The sequence below is a fragment of the Schistocerca nitens genome, chromosome 6 (assembly GCF_023898315.1).
Source record: "Schistocerca nitens isolate TAMUIC-IGC-003100 chromosome 6, iqSchNite1.1, whole genome shotgun sequence".
Taxonomy (NCBI): Eukaryota; Metazoa; Arthropoda; class Insecta; order Orthoptera; family Acrididae; genus Schistocerca; species Schistocerca nitens.
In genome coordinates, this window is record NC_064619.1 from 617,909,102 (window position 1) to 617,932,943 (window position 23,842).

General features: G+C 42.1%; 1 protein-coding gene across 1 annotated transcript in view; it reads right to left on the bottom strand.

The window, feature by feature from the left end:
* LOC126262563 (arrestin domain-containing protein 17) overlaps nt 1-23,842 on the bottom strand; it is a 199,478-nt gene that overhangs the window by 40,848 nt on the left and 134,788 nt on the right. Inside the window, exon 3 of the mRNA XM_049959263.1 lies at nt 482-702. Within this exon, the coding sequence (XP_049815220.1) occupies nt 482-702 (221 nt within the window). The remainder of the gene's footprint in view (nt 1-481; nt 703-23,842) is intronic.

Below are 23,842 nucleotides of genomic sequence, written 5' to 3' on the forward strand. Positions count from 1 at the left end.
TCGAAAAGTCATTTATGGGGGGAAGGTATCAGTCAAGAAGATGTGTAAAAATCAAATTTTTGGACCAAATAGATTTTGTGAAATCGAATGATAAGTGTGTCAAAGCAGTCGGAACATCATGTGTCTGCACAGGCGAGCAGTGCAGTGATGACAAAATCGCGCACAGCGCGGAATGAGGGGAGCACGTCTCTGTAGCAGCGAAAGGGTTAATGCGGCCGTGGTTGCTTTACTTCATATACTGTGCGCTGCCCCCTAAACGTAGGTTTGCGAACTATACTATACTATGGCGCTGCTTCTCTTGGCGCGTGCAACTCGCAACGCAGCAATCTCCCGCGTCTGGGCGGGCACGCGCGAGACGCCAAGATAAAAGAATTGAACTATAATGTTTTGTAACAGGTATGCGCCTCGACAATACCGAGTACATACGGTACAAGATGCAGTCGTTACTTTTACAGCAGCTGCGTACAGTAGTGGTACTCACGGCGAGTGCGGCGGGCTCGAGGTTGAGGTCTATGGGGTTCATGACGATGAAGACCTGCTGGTTCTTGTGCGTGAGGCCGGAGGGCTGGCGCAGCGCCGCCTTGCAGAAGTACTGCACCCAGCCGTGCTGGCCCAGGAACGTCGAGGGCAGCCCCAGCGGCAGGCCCAGCTTGAACGGGAAGCTGTGGATGCCCGCAGACAGCATCACGGCGCCGCGCTGGCCTGCCCAACACAAACGCCAGACTCACAGAGCTGCAGCGACGCCCAAACTACACTCGTGCTCATAAATTAAGGATAATGCTGATCCATGGTGAAACAAGGCTCTGGTGGGCAGTTTGCGGGTTTAAATCACCTCGGGGTATCACCATGCGGTGCATTTGACCTGAGGTCGTCGCACGGTGGCGCTGGCAGCAGTCCGCATACGCAGAGGTGTGTTGGTGCATGTCACAGTACGGTGCAGGGAGTAAGGTTGCAGATGTTTTCAGACGTGCTAATGGTGGCGGTGTGTTGAAAATGGCTCAAAGAACACATATTGATGACGTTATGAGGGGTAGAATACTAGGGCGACTGGAGGCTGGTCAAACACAGCAGGTCGTAGCACGGGCCCTCCGTGTGCCACAAAGTGTGATCTCAAGATTATGACAACGATTCAAGCAGACAGGAAACGTGTCCAGGCGCTACAGTATGGGACGTCCACAGTGTAGAACATAACAAGAAGACCGAAATCTCACCATGAGTGCACGCAGACTGCCACGGAGTTACTGCAGGTAGCCTTGCTCGGGATCTTACCGCAGCCACTTGAACAGTTCTCTCCAGACACACAGTCTACAGACGGCTGAACAGACATGGAGAGCTGCAAGGTGCATTCCACTGACCTCTGGTCACAGGAGAGCCCGTAAAGCCTGGTGTCAAGAACACTGTACACTCTTTGACATAAAACTTGACCGGCGGCTGGCCGCTTCAGAGGCTAAGTCCGCGCCGATCGCGACATGGGACAAAAAAACTGGCCAACTCGCTAATTCTCTAAGTCCGGTTATCTGCACAATCTGGCACTTCCTGGAGGAAAACTTGTCCCATGATAGAGAAACTCTAGGCTGATTACGCCTGTGGTCTAGCGGTAGCGTGCGTTCTTTCTATTCATAATGTCAGTGGATCGAAAGCAGCTGGCATAAAATATTTTTATAGCCTCTTCTGTCTGAATGCTGAAGACGTGAATGTAATGGTAGCGCAGATTCAATCTATTTCGCTTTGTGACACACCGATATCAAAATTTTATCCAGTAACGATTTTGCGGCAGATTTCCTGCAGACTGTCCTCCTCTGGACGCCGTATGCGGCAAAGCTCCGGGATCCATTAGCTGGCTACTGGCAGCGGCCGTGGCGACAGCAGCGGCGCTGCACTCCCCCGTTCTTTATCGAAAGCGCCTGCTACCGCTCATCGCTTTTGATTATTTAAAACGCTTTATTATTAAATGTTGCTCCACAGAAAATTTCTACAATTTCCATTCACGCTCAAAAGCAACGGAGACAGACGCCCTGATTAGTAGGCGGGTATTATATTACATTAATCGGCAAGAGCTGAGTATGGCCCGAAATTAATTTTATAGACTGGGACGAAATTAAACCACCTCACTACATTCGATTAATTTATAAATGCTTCATACCTCGTTTCTTTTCCTTTCAAACTCAATTATTTGTGCAACTTTTGGTCAATGTTTGGATGTTTTCGTCAAGCCAGAGTGAGCGTCTGTGGTGTAAAGTGTATTACAGTTCTTGTTTCATTCCTTATGGTAAGTCTATGCGATGAACTGTGTGAATACCTTGCAATGCATGCTCTGTAGCAGTGCAGGAACACTGCACATTTGGAGTTCCATGTATGGGTTCATGAAGTATTTATTGTTGATCGGAAGTGATAGTTAAGGTCATCAGATTTAAACCAGAAAAATTTGTCGTTTTGAAGGTTTCAGAGAACGGAAAGGAATTGCTAACGCCGGTGTTAGAAAACGTCTACAGTTAAATGCTATTCCAAAAATTTAGAAGAAGGGAACTATATTAATGAACATGCGCACTTCATAAACAACCTTCTGACATGTTAGACCTATATGACGAACAAAGCTCAAATTTATATCGTTGACAGTCGGTTTGAATCTTTTCAGGGTATATTTTACAGTGAAGCACCTTGGAATTTGCAAAGCAGAAATCCATGATATTAACTTAATTTACTAAGTCGAAATCGGACGAAGATTGATGTTTAAAGGCATTCTTCAGACTTCGCATAAGAAATTTTTACTAGCAGTTTGCAACTCCATTAATTAAAATGGAAAATAAAAGGTTGTAGTCAGCGTCTTCTACCGTGATTCGAACTGCTATGTCTTATAGTACAAGCACTGCAACGCACAAGGGAACCTCTGAGCTAACGACACACCGGCGGCCAGAGGCGGAATATAGTCACTGCGATGTTGCCTGAGCCTCAAAACGCAACCTTAAACACACGAACAGAGGAGGTGGAGATTACTGTTTTAACGTCCCGTCGACAACGATGTCATTAGAGACGGAGCACAAGCTCGGATTAGGGAAGGATGGGGAAGGAAATCGGCCGTGCCCTTCGTAAGGAACCATCCCGGCATTTGCCTGAAGCGATTTAGTGAAATCATTGAAAACCTAAATCAGGATGGCCGGGCGCGGGATTGCACCGTCGTCCTCCCGAATGCACACACAAACAGGTGTTACTTATGTGAAGAACGCCGTTCTTGGAGTCCAGAAATTAAATATACTTTCTAATTGTGTCATCTTGCAGTGGATTATATCGTACGAGTCTACGATGTGGAAAACGAATGTCAAGTGAATTTAGCGAGGTAACGCTGACCTACACCCGGAAGTAAATGCACTATCAGAGTGTTGACAAATACCTGCTACGACGCTGCCATTTCTAGGCTCTCTGACGAGGCAGCTCTTCAGCGAAATGCTTGCCGTGATTCTCCGATACGGTTCTTCAGAGTGGAGACGCGCGCGCACGTTTGGTTTTTATGCGGCGTTCTCCCCTGATGGTTTCTGACGTCGCCTTGTGGGCTATGTATACATATGAGACATTCAATTATCATTAATCCAGAATCATACAAGTTTCAGCTTCCGACGTGGAAGAAGGCTGTTGACGCCGACATTATATCATTTCAACGTAGGGAAAGCAAAACGGATCATTCAATATTTCTCATTCAACATAAAGCATGTGAGATAATTTTCCGTAACGTTCATAATCATCTAAAAATACAAACGAAGTAAAAATACACCGGAAGCTTATTCGAATTGAATATAACGCTTTGCACCTCGATGTCGAATTTGTCCACTTGCAATCTTTTGCAGCATACACATAGAATGTCATGATTACCACGAGAATGAAGAAATATGTTGGTAAGGATGGAAGCAAGAAGAGACGCAGTCAACAAATATTCTATTCCTCATGGCATTCATTTCATTTGACACGTAAGAAGAGGTAAAGCGGGAATTTACTTTCGTTAACACGAAAGATATGCCGCACATATTGATAACGAGGAAGTCTGCGTCTTCATACGTTTCCTCCTTGAAATCTGTATGCTCTATTATATACTAAGTAGCCCGATCATTGTTTCAGTAATGTTACCCTCTTGTTTGACCCCGTAACGATGAACAGATTCCAAATGCATGTCTCCCTTCCTGGGTTGTTTTTTGTGTTTTATTGCTTGGAATTCCTGAAGCAGACCACTGTGCCTTCCCCCCTCGTGGGTTGGTCTCAAAACTAAACCGCTTTGTATCCAATGGCATAATTTATTCAGACAGCATCAGCATAAGACTATCAAACAAAGCCTTCCATTTACAGTTGCAGCACTCTAACCAGCACTGACCAAAGTGTAATCCACGGTCATGGTCCTAAATTACCAGCTGTCTGCTACTGTGGCAAAGTCCGTACTACACTTTCGATTCCGCAGCACCATTTTATCTGGTAACACTGTGTAGTTGCACAGTTGTGCTACCAGGTCTGTCCTCACACTGTCAACTTTATGTATCTCACTTCTCCTGTAGCGTAGATCACGAGGAGCCGAAGTAAATGAGTGTATTCTGCATGACGTAACATTCAGTATTCCCTTCTTTCATAGCCACTCTTCATGTGCATCGATACCAAATAGGAATGCGAAAACTCTTGCGAGTGAGAGAATGACAATAACAATCGTAACAAGAACAAGCAAATAATGAATTATGTTTATTCCAACGCAGAACGAGAATGGCTTTAAATATAAAAATCTGTATCTATATCTATATCCATATCTATTGATCTTTGAGTTGGCACAATGCAAATATATTCTTAGCATTTAGTTACTGAATTTAGTTCTGGATGTTTGCAGAGAAAAGGAAAAGTCGGTACTTCTCGCTAGTGTAATATAATGTGAACCAGCAACTACCCTTTCCTTAGAACACGACTCAAGCAGGTCCTCAAGTAGGTAGCAAGGCACTGCTGCATTCTGTTCCCTGACATTGCTCTGATGACGGTTAATGCAGATAGTTCCGATTATGAAATACAAAACGTATTGCAGGTTAGTTCCTAGGATAGTAACATTAAATTTGCGTTGTAGACGGCACATGAACGTGACGACTATCCATATTACTCATCAATATAAAAAGACAATATTTTGGGAATTTAGCAGGATTACTCAAAATGAACTCTGAAATTGGGTGACTGACTGCACAGGTGCTAAACGTCGTCAAGAGTATACGATGTCCTAATCGCATTAGGAATATGAAGATAGTCTTCGACAGCTCGCAACCTTCACATTGCTATCTCCACCCTACTCCAGACAGCCCTCGGTGGAGTTGCACTACGTTGCCGATGTTATGGAAGGCCTTCAAACCGACAACAGACCACATATTGAAAAATACAAGCGAATTCTCTTGCAGCGTAAGGTTATTGTAACTAATCTAAAAATTATTGGAGAGGAACATTGTCCTATTCAAAAAAAGTAAAATGTTACACACTGTTGACGTCAAACGGACATTATCTATGTCCTGTCTTGTGTCCTACTCATCTATAATATCAAGTGTACTATGAAAATGATTATATATAATGGATGATAGGGTAATGCATTGATACCAGATGGCGGGGGCCGGCCGGTGTGGCCGTGCGGTTCTAGGCGCTTCAGTCTGGAACCGCGTGACCGCTACGGTCGCAGGTTCGAATCCTGCCTCGGGCATGGATGTGAGTGATGTTCTTAGGTTAGTTAGGTTTAAGTAGTTCTAAGTTCTAGGGGACTGATGACCTTAGAAGTTAAGTCCCATAGTGCTCAGAGCCATTTGAACCATTTGAACTATTTAACACAAAATGACATTAAAAATTAAAGTTATTCACGAGCAGCTAGTTGAGAATATGTATGAACATTAAATGACACGACGAACTGAAATAATATGACGAAGAGTTCAGCGCTCACTGGGAATAGAGCCCCACACATATCGTTGTTGACTACACACAAAGAGACGTCAGCTACCGAATTTTTATCCACCAGCTGCTCAGAATAGCATCTTGAACTTACAATCATCTCGCAAATAGTTCAGTGTCTCACTGGGAGTTAAAAACGTCAGATATCGTTAGTGTTGACAACGAATGAAAATACATTAAAAATCAAAATTATTATCCACCAGCAGATAGGTGTTCTCATGATAGAGCTTGATAATATATAATTAAATCTTTAGTGCCGGGCCAGGATTCGATCCCATTCACGCGTAATATGTGAAGGTGTTGAGGAATCTGCAGTTTTGAACAAACAACAAATTGTAGCCGAGCTGTATTGCCACGAAGGGATCAAATTCCGCGTTAAGGGCGGTCTGAGTTGCATTCCCAGTTTAGAACCAATTTTATCGACATACAGAAGCTCAAATAAAAGATGGAATAAGTGTCCTGTGACCATACATAGCGTTTGTGTCGTCACTTGAAATAAATAACTAGTATAAGAAAGGTTACTGGTGATAGAGTTTCTACATGTCGCCACTCCAGACTTTATTGTGGTTCAACCTACCGTCTACTTGGTAAAGAAGGAATATCATCTTTAATGTGAATTTTCAGACCACGCAGCCATTATATCTCCTTCACTTGGTGTAGCCAGGAGAGAATGGAATCTGTCTCTCCCTATCTAAAATCATTGACGGAAGTGGGAATCGAACCCAGACCATATGTATAACAACCTACCATCCGTCCAACAGCCCACGAAATCCTCTTCTCTGCGAGTCATTTTTCTATCGTAACGCAGTTGCGCCACACTGGATGAGAATTCTGACACACAGGCTCCCTGTAGTAATTTGCAGCATGTTCAGTAAATTCATTTACTTGTTTGACCGAATCACCATGAACTAGCTGCCTCGGCTACCCAGTGCATACATTCGACTATTTTGTAATCACAGAAATAAAATCACGTAACTGCCACCTACACACAACTGCCAACAGTGTAGGATGCAGAAGTTTAAATAGGAAGTGTTCCTTTCCACTTGAGCTACTCTATTGCGCTATCTGTTACTAGAAAACGTCGTTCAGTCCAAAAGAAAAGCTGTAACTGTTTGTCTCTCAGAAGTCAAGACCTGGCCATATGCATAATCTCACAGTGCTGTGGAATCCAAAAGTTCTGGAGGAATAGTTGCCGAGCTCTGGAGCTGCTGTAGCTACGTGTCAGCTTGTAGCATAGATAAGATGTCGCAAGTTCGAATACATTCAGTGCTACATTTTTTAAAACGCAATTCTGCTCTCTGCTGAAGGTATCAATCTAATGGAACTTTGAACATAATTCCCTTCACTTCTCAACCCAAAGTAGTCGCATGTGGAAAAAGGGCTAACTACTGTGACATTTTGTTCTATTCAGGTTTAACAGACAGCAGGCAGCAGATGCATCTCGAAGATGTGCAGGGAGAGCGCATCGTGCCATAATATGTCAGAAAAGTATTTTCTACATTAGCCGTCGTGTGGTAGTGATATTTTATTCTTCTTCAAACTTTGTTTGACAGCTTTAACTCAGAACAAGTTTTCTACATGCATGTAATCAATAAACTGCATGTGCATTGTCAGACTGTCATAGGTAACATCAGAGAATTCGCATATATCGTTGATGTTTAATTTCTCTCTCATGTTTACTATTGTTTTAACAACACTAAAGGAAACCTTACGAAAATTGTGCACTGTATTATAAGAAATGAAATAAAGCTAACCATGATAACCTTACGACGAAAGTATCTGTACACAAGCATGCCTCTATCGACACGAATTAGTAAAATACTACTCACTTAGATTTTGATTGGGTCTGTGTTTAATTGGTATGCTGTGTCATACTCAAGAGGTATACAAATGTGGCATTTCATAAATATAGTTACGTATTCCTAGAAACCCAAAATTCGCTTGGCAGCAGCGGAAAGAGGCCTTACCTGTTGTGCAGCATTGTAAGTTTTTCAACATTGCACTATGAGCTGAAAGCATTTTCTTGCGATTTCCTTATTGATGTTTGATCTGACTGCTTGTAGCTCTTTCACAGAAGGGATAAAAACGTTACAGTCAGGGAGACTGGAACTGCGAACCGTAACAGACGCTTTTTCACAGGTCAGCACATTACCACAGAGCTGGCGAGGAGGCATGGGTCTTAGCTTCCTATTACGAGGGCAATAGTAACTAGAACTCGTAAACCGCTATTTGAAGGTCGAGATTAGTTGCGGTTTCCACCTGCAACGACTTTCCTGGGCTGAAAACCGTAAATTTTCAATCTTTTGTTACCCTTCAAGCGATAATAACTCAGATTATTCAATGGAAATGACAGGTAAAATCAAGTGAACTTTGAGGCTTAATTCCGTGCACACCAGGAAGTAACTCGTCGATCACAGAGTTGCCAAACATACGTTGCCTTGTTGCCAAATCTCAGTTACAGTACCAGCAGGAAGAAGACGAACCGATGTGATCCTACAGCGGTCTGGGAAGTGACCATAGCTGGTGTCTCCAAGTCGCGGCTGCTACGGCCTGGAATACGTAATGCGTCTGATTCGCTTTCTGTAACTAGGTTTAGGGACTGGAGCGTAGTTACTAATAATACTCAGAACTGACTGCAAACCGAGCATCATAAATCAGTAACTCTCATTGTTGTTTTTATATTTCTTTCGTAAGTGTACTCAAAACTAAGAAAGTCATTCACATGCGTTTTCGTGCCTCGCCGATAGTCGAGCACAACATACAAATAAAAATAAAAAAGAATGTGTGTGTGTGTGTGTGTGAGAGAGAGAGAGAGAGAGAGAGAGAGAGAGAGAGAGAGAGAGAGAGACAGAGAGAGAGAGAGAGAGAGAGAGAAATAAAAAGCAATGAGAGAGAGTGTAAAAAATTGTTGTAAAGAAATTGAATCATGGTATTTAAAGAAATCTTTCATTAAAATGACACGTTCCACATCATTACGAAATGTCGTATTCATGATCTATGGAACAAGAGTTAATCTAATGTAATCTAATCTAATCTAATCACATCATATTGATGATTAGCCATGAAGAGTCATGAATTACCGAAATTTTGGCCAATACCAGTAACCAAATCTAAACTTGAAAATAAAAGACGACAATTTTTGTAATAAACCGTGACTCCTATCAAGACCCTTTCGTCCCTGTTATCTAACCACGAAAGATGTCTGATATACCTCCATTCTGAAGTAACAAAGTGTGCATGCATTTAAAGATGAAGTGCATGATGTGAAGTTCTGTGATGGAGATACGAACCCAACACGTAATCCGATTGTTAACTAAGAAAAATCAAATGTTAGGTATCGGTTTTTCTTACGAGCGGCTAGGTGTCTGAATCTAAAATAAGGATACAAACTTTTGTGCCTAAGCGACAATCGAACTGCACACCTACCGTGCATCCACGAATATAGCTTAAGTATCAGTTGCTTACTCATGAACAGTAAGATGTGTGCGTGTTTGACCAGAAATAACGACACCTGTTGCGATTGTTGGAAACACATGAACAGACATTGAAATTGCGCGTTAATTTTCACTAGCAGGTGGGTGTGCACTTGATAAAGCTAGAAATGAAATTATGAATATTTTTGTACTGGATCAGGTTTCAGACCCACATACTTACCTTTGGAGGAGACCTAGAGAAGATTGCAGTCTTGGGAAAAGGAACGAAATGACTGAGCTATACTGTTCCGAGAGATTCAGATCCTCGAAAGAGGAGATACGAATTCGAATCACAGTCCAGCACCAAATTTTTAAACGTCTCTAGTTCAATCAAGTACAAGTAAAATAAGAGCCCTGTCCCTTTAAATGGCTATCGGTTCATCAAATAAAATAAAATTTCCTAATGTAAGTAAGCTTACTGGCGACTGTATTTCTGTTTACCATGACTTCCGCTGTGTCATTTCCCAACGTAAACCGGCTCTGCCCAGTTGGTAATGAAGGAACGTGATGTTTAATGCGGATTCTGGATTATAACGTCTTTCTCTTGAGGTTACCAGAGGTAAAATAAATCTGTTTGTGCCTCTTAAAAGTAAATGCCTGAACCCACGCATTGCACCTGTGATAGCTCGTTCCACCATACCATTGTGGCCACATTACCCAGCCCCAAGAGTGTGCTGTAACGGATGATGTGCTTAGCTTACAAAATTAGTCACGGTGGAAAAAATGCGAGTCTATTAAATGGTCAAGTAGAAGCAAGCTTCTGACGCAGAGATTATGCTATTCTCATGTCAGCAGGATGTAAAGACTCTTCTAGGCATCATAGGCTGAATGTGAAGCCATTTTGATTTTTCACAAATTCAGCAAATTTCTTAGTTCGAGAAAATCCACTGTGAAGTGTGAAGTTGCCGGATAATTCGATTATTACTGTTATTATTACTATCATTTTATTCATACCGCTGCTGGAACACGACCGTAGTCTTCAGGTAAAACGCGAGACCAGCTAATATGACGTCTGGCGACCGAGAGCACATATCGACAAAATTTTTATCGCCCCTTTCCTCTCGGTGCTGAAGCTATGAGCGTAATTCAAGCGAATCTACAATATCATATTAGCTGGTCTCGCGTTTTACCTCAAGACTACGGTCGTAGTCAAGAGTAATGTACTAAGACTGGAGTCAAGACTTCCTCTGGAAGGCAAAAGCTTACTGACAAATTTCACACCGAAATTACTGTTACAGTGTACTTATGGAGCCAAATGAGTGAATTGCGTATTTTCCGGTGAGAAAGAGCACTGGCAAACAGTCTTCGCTACATTAGGTTATTTAAACTGGTGTCACTCTGAGCTAGAATGTATGGTCAGCGACTAAGTATTAGTTCAAATTTAATATTCGCTTCTATAATGTAGGAAAGTATTTCACAGTCGCAAAACTCGCATCGCTGACCATATATTCTAGCTCAGAGTGACACCAGTTTAAATAACCTAATGTAGCGAAGACTGTTTGCCAGTGCTCTTTCTCACCGGAAAATACGCAATTCACTCATTTGGCTCCATAAGTACACTGTAACAGTAATTTCGGTGTGAAATTTGTCAGTAAGCTTTTGCCTTCCAGAGGAAGTCTTGACTCCAGTCTTAGTACATTACTCTTGACTACGACCGTAGTCTTGAGGTAAAACGCGAGACCAGCTAATATGATATTGTAGATTCGCTTGAATTACACTCATAGCTTCAGCACCGAGAGGAAAGGGGCGATAAAAATTTTGTCGATATGTGCTTTCGGTCGCCAGACGTCATATTAGCTGGTCTCGCGTTTTACCTGAAGACTACGGTCGTGTTCCAGCATCGGTATGAATAAAATGATAGTAATAATAACAGTAATAATCGAATTATCCGGCAACTTCACACTTCACAGTGGATTTTCTCGAACTAAGAAATTTGCTGAATTTGTGAAAAATCAAAATGGCTTCACATTCAGCCTATGATGCCTAGAAGAGTCTTTACATCCTGCTGACATGAGAATAGCATAATCTCTGCGTCAGAAGCTTGCTTCTACTTGACCATTTAATAGACTCGCATTTTTTCCACCGTGACTAATTTTGTAAGCTAAGCACATCATCCGTTACAGCACACTCTTGGGGCTGGGTAATGTGGCCACAATGGTATGGTGGAACGAGCTATCACAGGTGCAATGCGTGGGTTCAGGCATTTACTTTTAAGAGGCACAAACAGATTTATTTTACCTCTGGTAACCTCAAGAGAAAGACGTTATAATCCAGAATCCGCATTAAACATCACGTTCCTTCATTACCAACTGGGCAGAGCCGGTTTACGTTGGGAAATGACACAGCGGAAGTCATGGTAAACAGAAATACAGTCGCCAGTAAGCTTACTTACATTAGGAAATTTTATTTTATTTGATGAACCGATAGCCATTTAAAGGGACAGGGCTCTTATTTTACTTGTACTTGATTGAACTAGAGACGTTTAAAAATTTGGTGCTGGACTGTGATTCGAATTCGTATCTCCTCTTTCGAGGATCTGAATCTCTCGGAACAGTATAGCTCAGTCATTTCGTTCCTTTTCCCAAGACTGCAATCTTCTCTAGGTCTCCTCCAAAGGTAAGTATGTGGGTCTGAAACCTGATCCAGTACAAAAATATTCATAATTTCATTTCTAGCTTTATCAAGTGCACACCCACCTGCTAGTGAAAATTAACGCGCAATTTCAATGTCTGTTCATGTGTTTCCAACAATCGCAACAGGTGTCGTTATTTCTGGTCAAACACGCACACATCTTACTGTTCATGAGTAAGCAACTGATACTTAAGCTATATTCGTGGATGCACGGTAGGTGTGCAGTTCGATTGTCGCTTAGGCACAAAAGTTTGTATCCTTATTTTAGATTCAGACACCTAGCCGCTCGTAAGAAAAACCGATACCTAACATTTGATTTTTCTTAGTTAACAATCGGATTACGTGTTGGGTTCGTATCTCCATCACAGAACTTCACATCATGCACTTCATCTTTAAATGCATGCACACTTTGTTACTTCAGAATGGAGGTATATCAGACATCTTTCGTGGTTAGATAACAGGGACGAAAGGGTCTTGATAGGAGTCACGGTTTATTACAAAAATTGTCGTCTTTTATTTTCAAGTTTAGATTTGGTTACTGGTATTGGCCAAAATTTCGGTAATTCATGACTCTTCATGGCTAATCATCAATATGATGTGATTAGATTAGATTAGATTACATTAGATTAACTCTTGTTCCATAGATCATGAATACGACATTTCGTAATGATGTGGAACGTGTCATTTTAATGAAAGATTTCTTTAAATACCATGATTCAATTTCTTTACAACAATTTTTTACACTCTCTCTCATTGCTTTTTATTTATCTCTCTCTCTCTCTCTCTCTCTGTCTCTCTCTCTCTCTCTCTCTCTCACACACACACACACACACATTCTTTTTTATTTTTATTTGTATGTTGTGCTCGACTATCGGCGAGGCACGAAAACGCATGTGAATGACTTTCTTAGTTTTGAGTACACTTACGAAAGAAATATAAAAACAACAATGAGAGTTACTGATTTATGATGCTCGGTTTGCAGTCAGTTCTGAGTATTATTAGTAACTACGCTCCAGTCCCTAAACCTAGTTACAGAAAGCGAATCAGACGCATTACGTATTCCAGGCCGTAGCAGCCGCGACTTGGAGACACCAGCTATGGTCACTTCCCAGACCGCTGTAGGATCACATCGGTTCGTCTTCTTCCTGCTGGTACTGTAACTGAGATTTGGCAACAAGGCAACGTATGTTTGGCAACTCTGTGATCGACGAGTTACTTCCTGGTGTGCACGGAATTAAGCCTCAAAGTTCACTTGATTTTACCTGTCATTTCCATTGAATAATCTGAGTTATTATCGCTTGAAGGGTAACAAAAGATTGAAAATTTACGGTTTTCAGCCCAGGAAAGTCGTTGCAGGTGGAAACCGCAACTAATCTCGACCTTCAAATAGCGGTTTACGAGTTCTAGTTACTATTGCCCTCGTAATAGGAAGCTAAGACCCATGCCTCCTCGCCAGCTCTGTGGTAACGTGCTGACCTGTGAAAAAGCGTCTGTTACGGTTCGCAGTTCCAGTCTCCCTGACTGTAACGTTTTTATCCCTTCTGTGAAAGAGCTACAAGCAGTCAGATCAAACATCAATAAGGAAATCGCAAGAAAATGCTTTCAGCTCATAGTGCAATGTTGAAAAACTTACAATGCTGCACAACAGGTAAGGCCTCTTTCCGCTGCTGCCAAGCGAATTTTGGGTTTCTAGGAATACGTAACTATATTTATGAAATGCCACATTTGTATACCTCTTGAGTATGACACAGCATACCAATTAAACACAGACCCAATCAAAATCTAAGTGAGTAGTATTTTACTAATTCGTGTCGATAGAGGCATGCTTGTGTACAGATACTTTCGTCGTAAGGTTATCATGGTTAGCTTTATTTCATTTCTTATAATACAGTGCACAATTTTCGTAAGGTTTCCTTTAGTGTTGTTAAAACAATAGTAAACATGAGAGAGAAATTAAACATCAACGATATATGCGAATTCTCTGATGTTACCTATGACAGTCTGACAATGCACATGCAGTTTATTGATTACATGCATGTAGAAAACTTGTTCTGAGTTAAAGCTGTCAAACAAAGTTTGAAGAAGAATAAAATATCACTACCACACGACGGCTAATGTAGAAAATACTTTTCTGACATATTATGGCACGATGCGCTCTCCCTGCACATCTTCGAGATGCATCTGCTGCCTGCTGTCTGTTAAACCTGAATAGAACAAAATGTCACAGTAGTTAGCCCTTTTTCCACATGCGACTACTTTGGGTTGAGAAGTGAAGGGAATTATGTTCAAAGTTCCATTAGATTGATACCTTCAGCAGAGAGCAGAATTGCGTTTTAAAAAATGTAGCACTGAATGTATTCGAACTTGCGACATCTTATCTATGCTACAAGCTGACACGTAGCTACAGCAGCTCCAGAGCTCGGCAACTATTCCTCCAGAACTTTTGGATTCCACAGCACTGTGAGATTATGCATATGGCCAGGTCTTGACTTCTGAGAGACAAACAGTTACAGCTTTTCTTTTGGACTGAACGACGTTTTCTAGTAACAGATAGCGCAATAGAGTAGCTCAAGTGGAAAGGAACACTTCCTATTTAAACTTCTGCATCCTACACTGTTGGCAGTTGTGTGTAGGTGGCAGTTACGTGATTTTATTTCTGTGATTACAAAATAGTCGAATGTATGCACTGGGTAGCCGAGGCAGCTAGTTCATGGTGATTCGGTCAAACAAGTAAATGAATTTACTGAACATGCTGCAAATTACTACAGGGAGCCTGTGTGTCAGAATTCTCATCCAGTGTGGCGCAACTGCGTTACGATAGAAAAATGACTCGCAGAGAAGAGGATTTCGTGGGCTGTTGGACGGATGGTAGGTTGTTATACATATGGTCTGGGTTCGATTCCCACTTCCGTCAATGATTTTAGATAGGGAGAGACAGATTCCATTCTCTCCTGGCTACACCAAGTGAAGGAGATATAATGGCTGCGTGGTCTGAAAATTCACATTAAAGATGATATTCCTTCTTTACCAAGTAGACGGTAGGTTGAACCACAATAAAGTCTGGAGTGGCGACATGTAGAAACTCTATCACCAGTAACCTTTCTTATACTAGTTATTTATTTCAAGTGACGACACAAACGCTATGTATGGTCACAGGACACTTATTCCATCTTTTATTTGAGCTTCTGTATGTCGATAAAATTGGTTCTAAACTGGGAATGCAACTCAGACCGCCCTTAACGCGGAATTTGATCCCTTCGTGGCAATACAGCTCGGCTACAATTTGTTGTTTGTTCAAAACTGCAGATTCCTCAACACCTTCACATATTACGCGTGAATGGGATCGAATCCTGGCCCGGCACTAAAGATTTAATTATATATTATCAAGCTCTATCATGAGAACACCTATCTGCTGGTGGATAATAATTTTGATTTTTAATGTATTTTCATTCGTTGTCAACACTAACGATATCTGACGTTTTTAACTCCCAGTGAGACACTGAACTATTTGCGAGATGATTGTAAGTTCAAGATGCTATTCTGAGCAGCTGGTGGATAAAAATTCGGTAGCTGACGTCTCTTTGTGTGTAGTCAACAACGATATGTGTGGGGCTCTATTCCCAGTGAGCGCTGAACTCTTCGTCATATTATTTCAGTTCGTCGTGTCATTTAATGTTCATACATATTCTCAACTAGCTGCTCGTGAATAACTTTAATTTTTAATGTCATTTTGTGTTAAATAGTTCAAATGGTTCAAATGGCTCTGAGCACTATGGGACTTAACTTCTAAGGTCATCAGTCCCCTAGAACTTAGAACTACTTAAACCTAACTAACCTAAGAACATCACTCACATCCATGCCCGAGGCAGGATTCGAACCTGCGACCGTAGCGGTCACGCGGTTCCAGACTGAAGCGCCTAGAACCGCACGGCCACACCGGCCGGCCCCCGCCATCTGGTATCAATGCATTACCCTATCATCCATTATATATAATCATTTTCATAGTACACTTGATATTATAGATGAGTAGGACACAAGACAGGACATAGATAATGTCCGTTTGACGTCAACAGTGTGTAACATTTTACTTTTTTTGAATAGGACAATGTTCCTCTCCAATAATTTTTAGATTAGTTACAATAACCTTACGCTGCAAGAGAATTCGCTTGTATTTTTCAATATGTGGTCTGTTGTCGGTTTGAAGGCCTTCCATAACATCGGCAACGTAGTGCAACTCCACCGAGGGCTGTCTGGAGTAGGGTGGAGATAGCAATGTGAAGGTTGCGAGCTGTCGAAGACTATCTTCATATTCCTAATGCGATTAGGACATCGTATACTCTTGACGACGTTTAGCACCTGTGCAGTCAGTCACCCAATTTCAGAGTTCATTTTGAGTAATCCTGCTAAATTCCCAAAATATTGTCTTTTTATATTGATGAGTAATATGGATAGTCGTCACGTTCATGTGCCGTCTACAACGCAAATTTAATGTTACTATCCTAGGAACTAACCTGCAATACGTTTTGTATTTCATAATCGGAACTATCTGCATTAACCGTCATCAGAGCAATGTCAGGGAACAGAATGCAGCAGTGCCTTGCTACCTACTTGAGGACCTGCTTGAGTCGTGTTCTAAGGAAAGGGTAGTTGCTGGTTCACATTATATTACACTAGCGAGAAGTACCGACTTTTCCTTTTCTCTGCAAACATCCAGAACTAAATTCAGTAACTAAATGCTAAGAATATATTTGCATTGTGCCAACTCAAAGATCAATAGATATGGATATAGATATAGATACAGATTTTTATATTTAAAGCCATTCTCGTTCTGCGTTGGAATAAACATAATTCATTATTTGCTTGTTCTTGTTACGATTGTTATTGTCATTCTCTCACTCGCAAGAGTTTTCGCATTCCTATTTGGTATCGATGCACATGAAGAGTGGCTATGAAAGAAGGGAATACTGAATGTTACGTCATGCAGAATACACTCATTTACTTCGGCTCCTCGTGATCTACGCTACAGGAGAAGTGAGATACATAAAGTTGACAGTGTGAGGACAGACCTGGTAGCACAACTGTGCAACTACACAGTGTTACCAGATAAAATGGTGCTGCGGAATCGAAAGTGTAGTACGGACTTTGCCACAGTAGCAGACAGCTGGTAATTTAGGACCATGACCGTGGATTACACTTTGGTCAGTGCTGGTTAGAGTGCTGCAACTGTAAATGGAAGGCTTTGTTTGATAGTCTTATGCTGATGCTGTCTGAATAAATTATGCCATTGGATACAAAGCGGTTTAGTTTTGAGACCAACCCACGAGGGGGGAAGGCACAGTGGTCTGCTTCAGGAATTCCAAGCAATAAAACACAAAAAACAACCCAGGAAGGGAGACATGCATTTGGAATCTGTTCATCGTTACGGGGTCAAACAAGAGGGTAACATTACTGAAACAATGATCGGGCTACTTAGTATATAATAGAGCATACAGATTTCAAGGAGGAAACGTATGAAGACGCAGACTTCCTCGTTATCAATATGTGCGGCATATCTTTCGTGTTAACGAAAGTAAATTCCCGCTTTACCTCTTCTTACGTGTCAAATGAAATGAATGCCATGAGGAATAGAATATTTGTTGACTGCGTCTCTTCTTGCTTCCATCCTTACCAACATATTTCTTCATTCTCGTGGTAATCATGACATTCTATGTGTATGCTGCAAAAGATTGCAAGTGGACAAATTCGACATCGAGGTGCAAAGCGTTATATTCAATTCGAATAAGCTTCCGGTGTATTTTTACTTCGTTTGTATTTTTAGATGATTATGAACGTTACGGAAAATTATCTCACATGCTTTATGTTGAATGAGAAATATTGAATGATCCGTTTTGCTTTCCCTACGTTGAAATGATATAATGTCGGCGTCAACAGCCTTCTTCCACGTCGGAAGCTGAAACTTGTATGATTCTGGATTAATGATAATTGAATGTCTCATATGTATACATAGCCCACAAGGCGACGTCAGAAACCATCAGGGGAGAACGCCGCATAAAAACCAAACGTGCGCGCGCGTCTCCACTCTGAAGAACCGTATCGGAGAATCACGGCAAGCATTTCGCTGAAGAGCTGCCTCGTCAGAGAGCCTAGAAATGGCAGCGTCGTAGCAAGTATTTGTCAACACTCTGATAGTGCATTTACTTCCGGGTGTAGGTCAGCGTTACCTCGCTAAATTCACTTGACATTCGTTTTCCACATCGTAGACTCGTACGATATAATCCACTGCAAGATGACACAATTAGAAAGTATATTTAATTTCTGGACTCCAAGAACGGCGTTCTTCACATAAGTAACACCTGTTTGTGTGTGCATTCGGGAGGACGACGGTGCAATCCCGCGCCCGGCCATCCTGATTTAGGTTTTCAATGATTTCACTAAATCGCTTCAGGCAAATGCCGGGATGGTTCCTTACGAAGGGCACGGCCGATTTCCTTCCCCATCCTTCCCTAATCCGAGCTTGTGCTCCGTCTCTAATGACATCGTTGTCGACGGGACGTTAAAACAGTAATCTCCACCTCCTCTGTTCGTGTGTTTAAGGTTGCGTTTTGAGGCTCAGGCAACATCGCAGTGACTATATTCCGCCTCTGGCCGCCGGTGTGTCGTTAGCTCAGAGGTTCCCTTGTGCGTTGCAGTGCTTGTACTATAAGACATAGCAGTTCGAATCACGGTAGAAGACGCTGACTACAACCTTTTATTTTCCATTTTAATTAATGGAGTTGCAAACTGCTAGTAAAAATTTCTTATGCGAAGTCTGAAGAATGCCTTTAAACATCAATCTTCGTCCGATTTCGACTTAGTAAATTAAGTTAATATCATGGATTTCTGCTTTGCAAATTCCAAGGTGCTTCACTGTAAAATATACCCTGAAAAGATTCAAACCGACTGTCAACGATATAAATTTGAGCTTTGTTCGTCATATAGGTCTAACATGTCAGAAGGTTGTTTATGAAGTGCGCATGTTCATTAATATAGTTCCCTTCTTCTAAATTTTTGGAATAGCATTTAACTGTAGACGTTTTCTAACACCGGCGTTAGCAATTCCTTTCCGTTCTCTGAAACCTTCAAAACGACAAATTTTTCTGGTTTAAATCTGATGACCTTAACTATCACTTCCGATCAACAATAAATACTTCATGAACCCATACATGGAACTCCAAATGTGCAGTGTTCCTGCACTGCTACAGAGCATGCATTGCAAGGTATTCACACAGTTCATCGCATAGACTTACCATAAGGAATGAAACAAGAACTGTAATACACTTTACACCACAGACGCTCACTCTGGCTTGACGAAAACATCCAAACATTGACCAAAAGTTGCACAAATAATTGAGTTTGAAAGGAAAAGAAACGAGGTATGAAGCATTTATAAATTAATCGAATGTAGTGAGGTGGTTTAATTTCGTCCCAGTCTATAAAATTAATTTCGGGCCATACTCAGCTCTTGCCGATTAATGTAATATAATACCCGCCTACTAATCAGGGCGTCTGTCTCCGTTGCTTTTGAGCGTGAATGGAAATTGTAGAAATTTTCTGTGGAGCAACATTTAATAATAAAGCGTTTTAAATAATCAAAAGCGATGAGCGGTAGCAGGCGCTTTCGATAAAGAACGGGGGAGTGCAGCGCCGCTGCTGTCGCCACGGCCGCTGCCAGTAGCCAGCTAATGGATCCCGGAGCTTTGCCGCATACGGCGTCCAGAGGAGGACAGTCTGCAGGAAATCTGCCGCAAAATCGTTACTGGATAAAATTTTGATATCGGTGTGTCACAAAGCGAAATAGATTGAATCTGCGCTACCATTACATTCACGTCTTCAGCATTCAGACAGAAGAGGCTATAAAAATATTTTATGCCAGCTGCTTTCGATCCACTGACATTATGAATAGAAAGAACGCACGCTACCGCTAGACCACAGGCGTAATCAGCCTAGAGTTTCTCTATCATGGGACAAGTTTTCCTCCAGGAAGTGCCGCAGTCTACAGTGTTGCCAGATTGTGCAGATAACCGGACTTAGAGAATTAGCGAGTTGGCCAGTTTTTTTGTCCCATGTCGCGATCGGCGCGGACTTAGCCTCTGAAGCGGCCGGCCGCCGGTCAAGTTTTATGTCAAAGAGTGTACATAGTCATTCGAACAGTGGTCCCAGGTCATGTTCACGGAAGAGTCCAGGTAAGGTCTGAACAGTGATTCTTGCCGAGTTTTCATCTGGCGTGAACCAGGAACCACATACCAACCCCTTAATGCCCTTGCCCGCATCTCGTGGTCGTGCGGTAGCGTTCTCGCTTCCCACGCCCGGGTTCCCGGATTCGATTCCCGGCGGAGTCAGGGATTTTCTCTGCCTCGTGATGGCTGGGTGTTGTGTGCTGTCCTTAGGTTAGTTAGGTTTAAGTAGTTCTAAGTTCTAGGGGACTGATGACCATAGATGTTAAGTCTCATAGTGCTCAGAGCCTTAATGCCCTTGAAAGGGACCTGTGTGGAGGTCGTAGTTTGATGGTGTGGGGTGGGATTATGATTGGTGCACGTACACCCCGGCATGTCTTTGACAGTGGAACTGTAACAGGTCAGGTGTATCGGGACGTCATTTTGCACCAGTATGTCCGCCTTTTCAGAGGTGCAGTGGGTCCCAACTTCCTCCTGATGTATGATAAGGCGCTGCCCCAGTGAGCTGCCATCATGGAGGAGTACCTTGAAACAGAAGATAGGTGAATGGAGTGGCCTGCCTGTTCTCCAGACCTAAACCCCATCGAGCACGTCTGGGATGCTCTCGGTCGACGCATCGCTGCACATCTTCAAACCCCTGTGACACTTCAGGAGCTCCGACAGGCACTGGTGCAATAATGGGAGGCTATACCCCAGCAGCTGCTCGACCACCTGATCCAGAGTATGTCAACCAGTTGTGCGGCCTGTGTACGTGTGCAAGGTGATCATATCCCATACTGATGTCGGGGTACATGCGCAGGAAACAGTGGCGTTTTGTAGCACATGTGTTTCGGGACGGTTTTCTCAACTTATCACCAATACTGTGGACTTACAAATCTGTGTCGTGTGTGTTCCCTATGTGCCTATGCTATTAGCGCCAGTTTTGTGTAGTGCCAAGTTTTGTGGCATCACATTCTGCAATTATCCTTAATTTATGAGCATGAGTGTAGTTCAGTGCGAATACAAGAAAGCCACTGAGAATGAAGTCTCTTGAATGCTGGACTCTGTACGAAGGGGTACCCAAAGAAATCGGAATCATTTTTAAAAGCTATATATTTTCAAATTGTTTACGAAACAACTTTATCCCCTTCCAAATACTCTCCATTCCAACTAATACATTTGTCCCACTGGTGCTTCCACAGTTCGAAACATTTTTTGTGGTTATCTTTAGAAATGACTGACAGTTCCTCCCTCGTTTTTTTCTTGACTTCTTGAATGTTATCAAATCGGTGTCCATTCATGCCCCTTTTCATGCGTGAAAATACGAAACAGTCGCACGGAACCAGGTCAGGCGAGTAAGGTGTATGTGGGGCAGCGGAACCATGCCATTTTTAGCCAAAAACTGTCTAATAGAGATGGCTGTGTGTGCAGGTGCGTTGTTATGGTGGAAGAACCAGTCTCCTATCTGCCACAAATTGGGTCTTTTTTGACGGACACTATTGCGCAATCTTCTTAAAACTTCCAAATAAAAGGTTTGATTGACGGTCTGACCTGGGGGAACAAACTCTGAATGAACTACGCCCTTTGCATCAAAACAGTAAATCAGCATTGTATTGATGTTTAATTTGACTGGACCACTTTTTTTTGGACGGAGTGACTATGACGTCTTCCATTGGCTTGACTGTTGCTATGTTTTTATGTCGATTTGACAGAAAATCTGGAACAGTTACAAGCTGCTGTTTCAAAACACGACGTTACTTCTGACAGTCAGTCAGAACCCGAGGAACAAACTTGGCGACAACCTTTTTCATTCCCAAATTTTCCGTTAAAATTCGCTGAACCGAGCTCCAAGATAACTCACTAATCTCTAACAGCTCTCGAATTTTTTCAACATTTTCGTCGATTCGGGCAGTTGATGGACGTCCAGAACGAGGATTGTCATCAGTCGACACGTCGACATTTTTAAACCGAGGAAACCACTCGTACACTTGAGTTATTCCCATAGCGTCATCTTGGTAAGCTGTTTTCAACCTTAAAACAGTTTCAGCAGCATTTTTGCCGAGTAGAAAACAAAATTTAACTGCTGCACGTTGTTCAGTTAAACTTTCCATCATAAAAAGGAAAGGAGAACGAAACAGCGCTAGCGAAAACGACCGCTGCAGATGAACAGAGCAAGCCAAGTCGACGACACAGGCGGCACTCAACTGTCAATGGGTTGCGCTATACACGCCTCGCGGCAGAAATGCGTACTACACAAGTTCCGCGCACGGCAGTGTTATTCTATTTTCTTTCTTTTTTTTTTTTTTTTTTTTTTTGGTAGCCTCGCGTACAGGGTGGCCTACAGGAAGTAGTACATTTTTGTTTATTATGACGTTTAGCGTATATTTAAGCTGAATTTCCAAATGCAACGGAATTGAGGCCACAGCAAGTCGGTTGTCGGTCGATACGCCAAAAAATGGCTCCGTGTGCTGCTGTTTCCACACGATCCAGCCAAAATCCTAATTGCACGGGTTTCAGTGTGGCGTCAACTGAGGTTATTCGGACGGTCACTGGTGTTTTCATGTATGTTATGATGTTAGTTTTGAGTCGAGACTCCAACAGAACGAGCAGAAAGCATAAATGGATTTAGGTGTGGTTTTTACGCAGCAATAACACAGAGGCATCAAACACTTTTAAACGAAGCAGCGCTCGTAAATGAAAACCCATTCGTGAACCACTTTCGCACGTTGTTGTGGTCTTCAGTCCAGAGACTGGTTTGACGCTGCTCTCCATGCTACTCTATCTTATGCAAGCTTCTTCATCTCCCAGTACCTACTGCAACCTACATCCTTCTGAATCTGTTTAGTGTATTCATATCTTGGTCTCACTCTACGATTTTTACCCTCCACGCTGCCCTCCAATACTAAATTGGAGATCTTTGATGCCTCCGAACATGTCCTACCAACCGATCCCTTCTTCTAGTCAAGTTATGCCACAAACTTCTCTTCTCCCTAGTGCTATTCAGTACCTCCTCATTAGTTATGTTATTTACCCCTCTAATCTTCAGCATTCTGTAACACCACATTTCGAAAGTCTCTATTCTCTTCTTTTCTAAACTATTTACTGTTCACGTTTCACTTCCATACACGGCTACACTCCATACAAATACTTTCAGAAACGACTTCCTAACAAATCTACACTTGATGTTAACAAGTTTCTCTTCTTCAGAAATGCTTTCCTGCCATTGCCAGTCTACATTTTATATCCTCTCTACTTCGACCACCATCAGTTACTTTGCTCCCCAAATAGCAAAACTCATTTACTACTTTAAGGTCTCATTTCCTAATCTAATACCCTCAGCATTATCCGATTTAATTCGACTATATTCCATTATCCTCGTTTTGCTTTTGTTGATGTTCATCTTATATCCTCCTTTCAAGACACTGTCCATTCCGTTCAGCTGCTCTTCCAGGTCCTTTGCTCTGTCTGACAGAATTACAATGTCATCGGCGAACCTCAAAGTTTTTATTTCTTCTCCATGGATTTTAATTCCCACTCCGAATTTTTCTTTTGTTTCCTTTACTGCTTACTCAATATACAGATTCAATAACATCAGGGATAGGCTAC